Consider the following 12,450-nt stretch of genomic DNA (forward strand, 5'->3'; position numbering starts at 1 on the left):
TGTCTCATTTCATTCCACCTCATTGCGGACCGTTTGACAATACGTATACAACACATGCGGTGCAAATGTCACAAAGCCAACCCCCAAAAGGGGCAAATATTTCTCGATAATAAAATAAAATCTGGGGAGAGTCGGCAAGGAAATCATAATGAAGCAGAACATGAAATTATTCTTTTAGCATTGCTACTTTTTTTGCACATTGCAGGTGGGTTTTTTATTATTTTTGGCGTCTGAATTCAGATGCAAATCCTGAATCCGCTGATATACACTAGTTTTGGACATTGGCACTTTTTATGGCTTCTGCGTCCCAAGCGGTTTTTTTGCCTCCCCTCTCCCGAGCCCAAATGCTAACCAGACCGACACGTGATTGGCCAATTAGATGGATTGCGATTGTCGATCCCAGCGTGGCAATTGTAAACCCCGCAGAATTGGGAATGGGCCGCACAGTTGATGCAATAGCGCGGCGTGCGAGCCAATGGGCACCGTGCTGAGAAATCAGGAGGTGGTGTAAAGGGGATGCGTAAGCGCCTCTTGGGAGCTGTTGTCTTTGCCTTGCCTGCCCCAATATTAGTGCGCTCAGTGCCAAAAATAAACATTCGGCGCGTTGGGAACGGCTGTCACCCCTGCTGCTATTTTAAGCAGAGTATGACGTACACTTCAGTCATGAAAGAAATGTCTGTTTCCAAACTTCTCTCAACCCTCCAATGTGCATTGCACTCAACCCGAAATGCGGCGAATAATGTATAGTTAAAAATTCTAAAACGGTCTCAAATGACCTTGTATCCAGGACTGAGTCAGGAAATGCCACCGCAGTTGCCATGGCATGCAGGGCTAACGGCTGTGATTTTGCTGATTTGCCAAGACTTGCCACCAAAAGCAAGTCTGACAACTACACCCAAAAACTTGCATGTTTTTATTTACATTTTTTGAGATGGACCTTTTTCTTTGTGTGGCAGTCACTTTGCAATGAGCGCCCGCATTTCGTGAAAGTTTCGCGTTCCCTATTTATTGCCATTTCTAGATGATCAGCCAAATAACAACATGGAAAGTACCAACTGCGCGATGGAATGCGCTCTGGCAATAGCAAAGTTTAAACAGAAAAAGGTGCGTGCAAGATGGTCTCTACTCTAAATTCATCAGAGCTTTTTCATTCTCTGCAACAGGGATTGAGCAAGAGCTTGGGATATTGACTATTTGGTACTTGCAAATGGATACTCTAAATTTCTAAATTAGAAATATCTAAATGTCAATGAAAATGATAACAGCGATAGAAATGAGAATGGCAGTTGAAAAACATAAACAAATCCAAAAACACAGAATCATAACAATATTTGTATTTTATCATGTTTATTTAGACGAATTGTCAAAAAATCAAAATCATAACATTTGGCCGCTGATAACAGTCAATAACTCTGCCAGGTTTTCGAAACGAGAACACGGTGAAACAAATACAGCTATTAACGGGTTTGTTCGAATAACAAGAGTCATGTCGCTCATGCGTGGGCTAATATTATTTCTGCTTTGATTTTGCACCAGCCGCAGTGCGTAAACACATTTTTGTATTTCCCTGGGCCAGAAATAAAGCTTTCAATTGCATAAGTGCAAAACAGGTGTGCGATCAGTTTTTCGAATCAACATAAAAATCAAGAGTCAATCAAGCTCGGCCAATCCCTTATATTTGCAAAGTTGATACTTTGATAGTCATAAATATTGATTTTATTTTTATAGAGTATTACAAGTTGCACTTTCTAATAATGTCGCTGCCAATTTGCTTAACCAGAGGAGCAGGCAATATATCGGCGGCCCTCTTGTACCACTCGTTGTCTTTGGGCGCGGTGTTTGGCAACTCGGTCGCGCCTTCGTCGAACAGCTCCATGATCTTGCTGAGACTATTTTCTGATAAGTAATCCCTTGCTTTTGAAATTAATGGATCAACCTTACTTTTGATATCGCCCCAGTTATTCTTTGCACAGTTGATAGCCTCTGGTGACTTGAAATCAAAATCTTTCGCCAAAGCGCAAGCTGCCGCCAACGTCAAGACACCAGATAGTTTGAGCTGCATTGAAAATATTAAACAAAATAAGTTGGGTTTAAAAAATGGTATAGTTAGAAGTTGAATAATGCTTGGTGTGGAGTGAATAGAAATGCTGATGGTGTAAAACCGCAAATATTAGAGCAGATAGTGCGTTAGTTATATACCAGTGACAAGCCGTGTCTTTCTTATGTTGTTCCTCAGGCGGATAGAGGGCGTTGCAAAAGGGTGGCAATTGCGAATTGACAACAAATACTTTTCAGTATTGAGAACCTGTCTGCGCAAGCTATACCAAACACATTATTGTTCTTTTTGGATCTGGAAGTAACAAAACATTTCAACCTGCCATTGACGCCACAATATTGTACCCAGAAATATGCCTTTCATTTTCGGAATACAAAATGGGCACAACAGAAACGAGCATTGCAGTACAAAAAATCAATTTCAAACAGCGCAAAGGATTGCGAGCCTTGCTGCGCATTAATATGTAGAGTACATTCGATATGCGTAGTACAATACATATGTGTAACATTGCGTCCGCATAAGTGAATGTTTTGTTTCAGGATGTGCATTGTTCAATTATTATCTAATTGGCAACTATCATATATTCTTGAGAGCCGCTTATTTTTTGTTCCTTTTAATAACAGCTGTCGTGTCTTTCGACATTGTTGCGTAATTAAAATACAAAATATTCATTCACGCACATTGTCTCTATCACCATGGCTTGGCACTGATACAAAAAACGTCTCTGGTCCGAATCGAGTAACAGCAAAGTAACAATTATTTTTTGTGCAATGCACAATGAGTCTTGCTTATAAATAATTCTCTAAAAATATAACGCAAAAATATGTATTTAGAAGCGCACCTGAAACGACCCGGCCTTTGTAATGTAGCGCACGCCCTTGAACAGCTTATACGACTCGCGCATTAGTTTCAACGAGTCAACCTTTATGGAAGACACGGAGTACCCAGCAACCTCAAAATCGACAAACGCTTCCTGAGCCATGTCCTGATCGGAAGACACAGCCTGTGGCGAGGAATTTCCTGCCACAGCGTTTGTCACGGCACTCTGGCGCACAAAATACTGGATGACAAGTCGTGATGACCGGTCACCAGCTTTCAGCGTCTTCATAAACCACTCAACCTGCGAAGTGCGGCCATTGGACACCGTGTACGTGCCTGCCTTGCACTGGACGCGGATATTATATGCCTGAGACGGCAACGGAACACGCACCTGCACTTTTTCGATAGGACGCCCGCCACACTGACCGACTTCAGCCGATAGTTCTATGGTGCGGGCCAGCTCCTGGCGCGTAGTCGTCGCGTGCACGTAAATGGGCAATATGCGCGGCGACGCGTCTGTGGCCACATGGAATGAGGCCAGCTTGAACTGGCCGTCTGGGGGCACAAACCCAATAACACCCTCGTTCTCCCATTTGTTAATGCGTACGCAAGGGTGGAAGGCCACATCGTCCATTACCTCGGGCCGATTAAGCGCCAGCAAAAGATCGGGCATCCCGGATAGCCGCGATTTACACCCAATGTCGCCCGACACGTCGTACGAGACCACCGACCCGTTGGAATTTACAATTGCATCAATCTTCTCGACAATGTCAACAAAGAATTCGTTGTTCGTGTGCCTAATCCCTTGCGCACGCCATGGTGTCGACGATGTATTGACGTCTGGTCGTTTCTCCGTGCCAATTCCAATCCCAGACACGTTCTCGATGACTCTATTGACCAGGCTGGGCACTGGTACCAGCCCACGCAGAACCGATGTATCTGTGGTCACCGCGCAGCCGCTGTCAACCATCTCTGAGAGCAGTTGGTAAACAGTGGTAAAGTTCTCCTTTATCGTGACCTCCGACAGCAGCCCAATGTATTCTGTGAGTGCCTGGTCCACGCCTTCGAGCAGCTCTAGGACCTCGAGCGGCGGAATTTCTTGGGAAACGATGCCCAAGTACACCAGCTCCTTCCGCTGAATATGAATGCACACTGTGTCTAGCGGCGCACTCCAAACGGGTTCTGCGTCGTGCATGGCAGCAAATGACCGCAGGTACTTGGTGAACGCTGGCACGACGACTAAAGACGCTCGCCGTATCGACACATCGTCGCACCAGTGTTTCTGGATAACTGATGTTCTATGCGAAAATGAGTAAGCAAGCAGATAAATTGTAAGGTAAATTTAGAACGAATGAGGAGTGCGTTGCATCTGTCGTTGTCTCTCAGCTGCAAAATTGACTGGTTTGAATTTGTGCAGAATGCGAGCAGAAGCTGGTTTGCATTCCGGTGGCAGGGCACACGACGTACCCAGAAGTGTTGAGTATGAACAGACTATCGACAGTCATTGCGGGGTGTGAAAATAACAAATAACAAATAATAATTTTGGTATAAGAGTGCAAATTCAGCTGATTTATGTACAAGTGGAAACAAAAAAGGTTGGCAAAAGGGGGGAAGAAGGGAGTAAAAGGACTGACATTTTAGAGTATTTTGTTATTACAAGTCGAGTGTATTTAAAAAGTAGAAAATGCTGTATGTGTTTTAAAATCAAATATCGTCGCGCAGAGCAAGCTCACATTACTTGGCGGCCTGGGCAGCGTGCTTGTGGTTCTTCAGACAGTCATCGACTACGCTTCCAACAATGCGGTTCAGGCTGGCAGGCGGAATGGCCTTGGGCAACTCGGCCAAAAGATGGTCGGTGGGGTTCTCAGGGAACAACCCGTTGCTATCCTTCAAAAGCTCATCGAGCAATGTTTTCTGCTCGGCGGTCAAGCGCAGGGCAGCAAGAGGCAGGGCATCGTTGGCCTTGGTTTTGACGGCATCCCAGTGGGCCTTGGCGGCGTCCCGAGTCTCCTGTTTCTCCCAGTCAATGTCGTAGTTCTCTGAGGTAGCGATCGAGTAGGCTGCTGAAATCGTGCTGAGGAAACCCATGATTGGAGATTTTATGTAAATAAAGTGAGCGTAAATGTTGTCAGTCCTGTGCTTCTCGTTTTTGAGGCTGGCATCGTTTCTGGGAGGTTTAAATACTTTTTTGTTTGCCTCTCCATACGGAAGCGATTTGATGCGCAGTGAGCGAGGTTAGGCAGGATATTCAGGAGCGGTTTTTCTCTCTCTCTCTCTCCACGCAAATCCACTTTGACCAACACAGCAGCGTTTTTTATCTTCACGTGTGTGGGCATTTTCTGCATACAAATTGGCTTGGTTGCCCTGGCTCATCCGCAGGCTATTCGATTTCACGTGAAAGGCACATGGCAAAGGGTCTTGCAATACCTTTCACATGGCCCGAAAAGCGCATTTTAACACTTTGCAAGTGGTCCGCCCGTAATCAAATTAAACCAAATCAATAGTTTATTTCGCCAAGGAGCAAACCAAATAAATAAATTGTAATCACGTTAATATTAGGGATTTGTTGCAAAATTCTATTGGTGTACATGAGTATTGGTGCACAATGAGTTTTTATTTTATTACCGGCCATAACGGCCAATGCAAGCTTTAACATATGAATAATAATATGGAAAAAGGTATACTTTGCTTAAAGCTTTCCAGCGAGGATGAGCTCGATGGCGTTTCCAATGAACTCCTTGCGAGCAGTCAGATCTACGCCATAATCAATCGTCAGCTGCGCCCTGACACTCTTCTTGGTCACAGTGTTGAGATCCTGCAAGCTGAGAATCCGCCTAATACTCTCAACCAATTGTTCGTCCGTTGGAGCGCCGCCAGCTTGGTAAGCTACCATCGACACAGGCTGTGGGATATACATGCTGGGCACACCGTATGAAGACGAGCTGAACATTGACTCGCGTTGCTGATACTGTTGCTGCTGATGCTGGTGCTGCTGAAGGGGGCTGCTCGAAATCGCGACGTTGACTGTTGGCATGCCAGACGACTGGGAGTAGTCAGCGCTTTCGGGCGAGCTCCCCGCATTCGTCCCCATGGGCGCACCAGATGCCAAAAGTCCCGAGCTCGAGTGCATCGGCGATATTGCGTCATTAAACCCGACACCCTGAGGTCTATAGTACGACGTGCCGCGAGAGCTCATGGTGCCGTCGTTCACCTGAGGAGCAATCATGCCTGATGCGGAACTCATTGCGCGCGGTAGCACCATCCCCTGCGCCTGGTAAACGGACTGGTACTGATGCATCTGCTGAGCTTGAGCGACAGGAGTCGATATCTGCAGCCGTGGGTCGTGGCTGCCATTGATATTGATCATTGTGTTCGGAGAGCTAGCGCGATGCATGGTTGCCACCGGCGTGTGCGCACCATACCTGGACCCAGCGCCCATAGCCACAGAGTGTCTGGTGTACACTGTTACGCGGTCATCCTCCTTGCTCGACCCAGCATTAGGATTCATATTGGGCGGCGGGGCATTCAGCACACCTGCCGACAAAAGTTCAATCTCATATTGTGACCAGTGGCGCTGGAGAATGGAATTGGGGTTGAATGGCTTGTCATCGGAAACAATGAGCTTGCGCTTGCCGTCGCCAACCACAACACGCGTGTTGCCCCACGAGAAGTCATCCATGTGCCAGAACGAGTAGATTGGCAGGATGAACGACCACAGCGGATAGGCACACAGGTAAATAAGCATCCAGCCGACATGCTGCCACTCACGTCGCATAATAAATATGATGGCTTGCACACCATAGATGGCACCGATGAGGATCAAGGAGATGTAGCCGACGTCAGCGAGACCGGTAATTCCAATGTAGATCAGATAGATGAAATACCCAAGGGTTGTTGGCATCGTGATGGTACCAAAGAGATCGAGGAACACGACAAAGCGCATCGAAAAGAAGCAGAATCCGCACATGTCCTGCAAGAACATCAGCTCAGCCAGATTGTGGATGGTCGAGTTGATCCAGCGGCGGCGCTGCGACATCAATACGGACCATTTCTCGGGTGCAATGGTCTTGCACTTTGCATCGTGGATAAACTTGTACTTGAACTGCGGGAAGTGCTTCATCATCAGCGTGGTCAGGTAGCGATCCTCGCCGAGCGACAAAAGGTTTTTCTTGTGCAGCGTGTCGACATGCAGCTCGGAGTACGCCTCGAGTACAGGCTTGGCAATAAGCAGTGGCTTGCCCTCGGCACTGCGCATGCGGTACATGCAGAAGCACCCAGGCAGGCAGGTGACAGAGCCAAAAAGCGACTCAAAGGCCTTAGCCATGTGGTGGGAGATAAAGTACTCGTATACCTGCATCATTGTTGTCCAGCTCTTGCTCTCGTTGCCCAGCATGGTCTCGCCACAGATTCCCGCAATGCGCTGGTCCGACGAGCAGGCAGCAATCAGGCGTGACAGCGAGTCGGGCATTACCTCTGTGTCGGCGTCAACTTGCAGCAGATATTCAAAGTCGCGCGGGTTGATTCCGATGATATGGCGCATCTGGTGGTAGATCTCGAGCTCCAGTGGCGTCATCGGCAGGTCAAAGTGTACCTTGTTGAAGAACGACATGAGCAGGATCTGCGAGTCGCGCTTGCCGCGATTACCAGAGCGGTTGGACTCGTCGGGCGTGCCAACCTTAACCACAACCATAAAGGGCACGACGTGGCCCTCAAACTCGTACAGGCCAGAGTACACCTTGCCAATGTTGTGCCGGCGTGAGCCCTCGGCAATGGCAAGGTAATCGCGGCCCGGTGGATCGTACTCAGGATCAACGCCCAGAATATCCAGCACAATGCGCGGCGTCGACTTTTCGTTGCCGGAGCCGACAATGTTGCCGTCGCAAATGACAAAAATTAGCTTGTGCTTGTCCTGGTAATCAAGTGCAGCCAGCGAGGTGATAGTCTTGAGCAGGCTTTCGTCGTCCTCAGTGTAGCAGGGCACCTGGCAAACGACAAACTTGATTGGAGGGACGGGTCGCTTCTTGTTTCCAAACTGCATGGCGGCAAGAAACTTGACCAATACGACAAGCATGAGCACACAGGCAAATGCAAGCAGCATGTAGTTGGTAAACAGGCAGCGGACGCTCTGGCGGTCGTCGACTCTGCCAACATAAAACATATTCTTCATGCAGTTGTAGTTGTTGAGCTTGGCGGTTGAGTTCCAGTTGAGCGCGTCCCAGTCCTTGGTGATATCTGCCGTGCCGTAACCGCCCTGATCCATGATTTTCTCAAGTCTGGCGTCTAAAAGGTTGTACTTTTTGTTGACGTTGAGCCCGCTCTTGGCCGCGTCAAAGTAGGGCTGCATGTTGAACACCTCCTTGTTAATGACGCGCCAGAACATGGACTGCTCGATGTACATGTCATTAATCCAGTCGAACTTCCACACGATGCCGCCCTTCTTGAACTTTTTAAGCGTCGGCAGTGCGTACTTTGAGTAGAAATTTGGGTCCTGGAGCTCCTTGGACAAGGGGGACCGGTTCATTGTGTGCTGGAACATGTTGGCCTGGTTAGGATCAACCTCGGAGGCGCCCGACACCGGGTAGAAAAACAGATAATTGGGGTCAGTCTGCGCCGAGACAAACTGGGGGCACGCGACACGAACTGGAATGGGGAACGACGCATTGACGTCTTGGCCAGAGTACGTCTCAAGCATAAGTTCTGGAGTCGAGGTGTAGGCACTGTCACCGTGCTTCTGCTTCATAAAGTTTGTGATGTCGTAGACCGAGCCGCGCATGGCAACAAACGAGCTCTTTGCGGTGTTCTTGCCCGCCACGTCGTCCAGCGTCCACACATACTGGCGCGGGCATACTATAAGGCCCAGGCCGATGATAATGAACAGAAGAAAGGCCCACATAAACCCGATGATTACGCAAATGGCCACCTTCTCGCGCCAGGCCATGCGCACATCGGGGCGCCCCATGCGGCCGCAGAATTGCAACAACGGCGAAGGAATCCACCACGTCACCATCCAAGTAAAGATCACCCACAGGCGGCGACTCGTCGTGATCTCGAGGTCCTCGACATGCTCGTGGGTGCCCTTGTAAACGTTGCCCTCGCCGCCACTGCCGCCTGCGGGGCCTGGGTCAGAAGCCCTTTTGGCAAACGTATCAATATTGCTAGCCTTTTCATTGTGCATTTCAGACGCACCCTGACGAGGGCTGCTCATATAGTTGGGGTTTCGGCTGTACATGCTGCCAGCTATTGCGGCGGCCGACGCCGCCTGGTCCTCAAACGGGTTACCATAGTTGGTTACGCGCGAGTACGTCGTGTTATTGGGGCCAAAGTCGTCATCGCTGGCGCCGGTCCTGTTTGCCTGGGAACCGTAGTACGAAAATGTCGGCTTTCTGTCCATGTCGTCGGATTATCAACCGCTATAACCAGGACGACAAAATAATAAACTACAGGCGGGTATTAGAAAAGGCAGAATATGTTTAACCTGCACAAGCTTTTTTGAGGGGCGATGAGCAAGAATTTGCTATAAGTTGAAAGAGTGGAGATATGTGCCAAAACAAACAATAAAAATATGAAAGCGGTTGCTGCTCAGTTTTTGTGGATGTTTGGGCAGTAAGCTCTTCCTCTTCCAGTGGCAAGACACATCTATGCAATGCTTGTTACTGTGCTTGCAGCCCAGAGGCTGGATAAATGGGGGGGTACCCCGTCGCATTTGACCCATTTTGATTTGTTTGGCTGTCAAGCTTGGGCTACATCGTCAGAGCCAGGCTCATTGCGCAGCTGCAATCCCCGACAACAAAGTGGCGCAAAAGCGGACACGCTTTCTTGAGCAGGGCGAGCATAACGGAATCAGATGCCCTTTTATGTGCACAGCGGACAGACATAAATAGAACAATGTTATTTCCATGACAAACATACGAAAACAACAATAGTGTCTAACTGACGATTTGGCCATGGGATGTTAAATAAGTGCGAAAATTTAAAACAGTAGCAGCTGTCAACAATAATACAAAATATAAATGCTGGGCAAGAGGTCCAGTGTTGGTCATAGTCGTAGTGATAATGAAATTACTGGGATAATAAATTTGCGTTGCAGGGTATGTGGACCAATAGTCACCGGTCATTCATATTGAAATTATATCTCTGATGATATGACCAACGGGGTGCAATGAAAGTGACGTGTGCCCTCGGGCATATCACTTGCCAATAATACGGTGAGATCGCGTACCTATTGCCAAAGAGAAGAATCCAAGCAGTCACAGCCTCTGCACTTGAGTTGTGGCGGCGCTATGTTACTAGACAAGTATAGGCAAATAAAAAATGGCGAATACAAAAACAAATAAACACACCAAATAGAGTGTAATATAATATCCAGCAAAAAAGAAAAAAGGGGAAATAGAAGCAGTGCAGACATAACCAGTGGTGCTAGCACCCAGATAAGAAGCTAAATACATTTCCTATTCAGCAACTATACACTATATGCTATGAGCATTGATGACAGCCTTCTCTCTCTCCGTTGTCCTGATGGGAAAAAAGTTCCAAAAACATCGTGTCGAACTAGTAAAGAAACAAAGCAAAAAAATTGCAATATTAAATATGCGCAATATCAGCGCCTCATTCCCTTTTATCGACTGATCATTGTTTTCTATGTCTTTGCATGGTTTAAAGGTTTGTGCGTGTGTGCGTATTAGTACAGTGGTTGCACATATCCAGCACCTCCACCGTCATTTGATCATCTTGTCTCAAGGTGAAGCCAATTGGCTGCAATAGTGTGCGCATTGCTGGCACTGTTGTCGTTTTAGATACAGCATGGGATGTAAACACTAGTTCTAATATACACTGACAAATCCCCAACCATTGAGAAAACCTTGAAGATTGTATTTACCCACTTATCTTTGCAAATGGTTAAAAGGTAAGTACAATCATTTGGCAGAGACTCGGCAGCAGCAGTTGGTCGCAAAGCCAAGGAGGCAACCCTCTACTACAGCCACTTATCCCTGCAGGCAGTGCATTGATTGCTTTATCCACATATCATACCAGGTATAGCCTTCAGTTGTTTAACACAGGACAGGGCTTTGTCAAATGAGCAAGCGGATATATAGATCTATTTTCTCTGGGCGAAGTGTGGAGGTTTTTTGCCCAGCACATCAAATTCTAGTTGCTTGCTTATCATGCGTCTTTTTCTGTACTCATATTTTTGTTACTATGTATATGCGTGAGACCAACTCGCTTTGAAAAACATAAAAATCTAATCAAAAGTGCAAATGTTGACGTTTAAAAGTAATCGGCTCGGCTCGACTGATTTTTTTGTCACTGCTTGTACGCGTAATTGACGCGTTCCAGCTTTTTCGAAGAGAGTCTAGTTGAAAACGTGCCTCTTTTTTTAACTGTTTGTTTTTTTCAGAGTCGGATTGATCGCTCAGCTCGCGCCGTTTTAAAAAAGATTCAATCTTTCCTTGTATTTTTTTACCAGCCTGTTGATTCTTTCTCTTTCTCTTTCTCGTTTTGCAATTCACTCTTTCACTCTCATTATTGTCACCTGTCCACCGCCGCAGCAGGAAACTAAAACAAAACAAAACAAAATTACACTGTCAAAAAAATGATCGAAGCTGTTATCCCCCAGGCATCTCTTCTCAAGAAGATTATCGAGGCTATCAAGGAGCTCGTCGACGAGGCCAACTTTGACTTCTCCGAGACCGGAATCAGACTTCAGGCCATGGACAAGTCGCACGTCGCCCTGTCCTTCCTCTACTTGCGCGCCGACGGCTTCAGCGAGTACCGCTGCGACCGCTCGCAGACCCTTGGTATCAACCTGAACTCGTTCAGCAAGATTCTCAAGTGCGCAGCCAACGACGATCAGGTTCAGATCAAGGCTGCGGACGAGGCTGAGGCGCTTTCACTGGCGTTTGAGAACAAAAACAGAGACCGCATGAGCGAGTTCAACCTCAAGCTGATGGACATTGACATTGACTCCGTCGACGTGCCCGAGATGGACTACCAGGCGACCGTCAGCATGAGCGCCCAGGAGTTTGCACGCATCGTTCGTGATCTGATGAGCATCGGTGATGCTGTCACTATTGATGCCACTAAGCAGGGCGTCCGGTTCTCGGCCTCGGGCGATGACGGTAATGGTAACATCTTGCTGAAGCACAATAAGACTATTGATGATGAGTCTAACTCGGGAACCATGGTTGAGATCACCGAGCCCGTCAGCCATTCGTTGGCTCTGAAGTATCTGGCCAACTTTGCCAAGGCTGCACCGCTGGCCGAACGCGTGTCCATCAACCTTATTGAGGAGGCACCTGTCATGTTCGAGTTCAAGATCTCCGATATGGGCCACATTCGCTTCTACCTGGCTCCCCAGATAGAGGAGGACAACGACTAATCACTCTCCGGTACCACACATGCCACTTTATCTTTTCTTTTTTTTTTTTTAAAAAAAAACTTTCAATATATCAACGTGTTTTCTTTTCTCATTCACATTTTCACATTTGTGCGCAGAGAGTTGCTGACAGCACTGTTTAAATTTGAAGGATTTTTTAAGTACGTTTTTGAACAGAGAAAAAAGAATTATTTTTTATTTG

The 12,450-nt window shown here is 47.2% G+C and overlaps 4 protein-coding genes across 4 annotated transcripts; 1 reads left to right on the forward strand and 3 right to left on the reverse strand.

Annotated features, from left to right (window-relative positions):
- Positions 1–1,670: 1,670 nt before the first annotated feature.
- Positions 1,671–2,152, reverse strand: BX661DRAFT_182908 (uncharacterized protein). The gene has a single exon (XM_051536091.1). The coding sequence runs from the start codon at positions 2,060–2,062 to the stop codon at positions 1,733–1,735; it is 330 nt and encodes a 109-aa protein (XP_051391407.1). The 5' UTR covers positions 2,063–2,152; the 3' UTR covers positions 1,671–1,732.
- A 658-nt stretch (positions 2,153–2,810) lies between these two features.
- On the reverse strand, positions 2,811–4,469 carry BX661DRAFT_182910 (Mu homology domain-containing protein). The gene is made up of 2 exons (XM_051536092.1): positions 4,343–4,469; positions 2,811–4,173 (listed from the first exon to the last, which is right to left on the reverse strand). Exons 1-2 carry the CDS (start codon positions 4,378–4,380, stop codon positions 2,886–2,888), a joined length of 1,326 nt encoding a protein of 441 aa, XP_051391408.1. The 5' UTR covers positions 4,381–4,469; the 3' UTR covers positions 2,811–2,885.
- A 1,977-nt stretch (positions 4,470–6,446) lies between these two features.
- On the reverse strand, positions 6,447–9,050 carry BX661DRAFT_143467 (family 2 glycosyltransferase; the record flags this gene model as incomplete). The annotated part of the gene is made up of 1 exon (XM_051533007.1): positions 6,447–9,050. A coding segment is annotated over one exon (2,604 nt), but the record flags the coding sequence as incomplete, so codon positions are not given.
- Positions 9,051–11,459: 2,409 nt separating this feature from the next.
- BX661DRAFT_182915 (proliferating cell nuclear antigen) lies at positions 11,460–12,450 on the forward strand. The gene has a single exon (XM_051536093.1). The coding sequence runs from the start codon at positions 11,466–11,468 to the stop codon at positions 12,249–12,251; it is 786 nt and encodes a 261-aa protein (XP_051391410.1). The 5' UTR covers positions 11,460–11,465; the 3' UTR covers positions 12,252–12,450.

This window comes from Kickxella alabastrina, assembly GCF_025024165.1.
Source record: "Kickxella alabastrina strain RSA 675 chromosome Unknown BX661scaffold_12, whole genome shotgun sequence".
NCBI classification, from domain to species: Eukaryota; Fungi; Kickxellomycota; class Kickxellomycetes; order Kickxellales; family Kickxellaceae; genus Kickxella; species Kickxella alabastrina.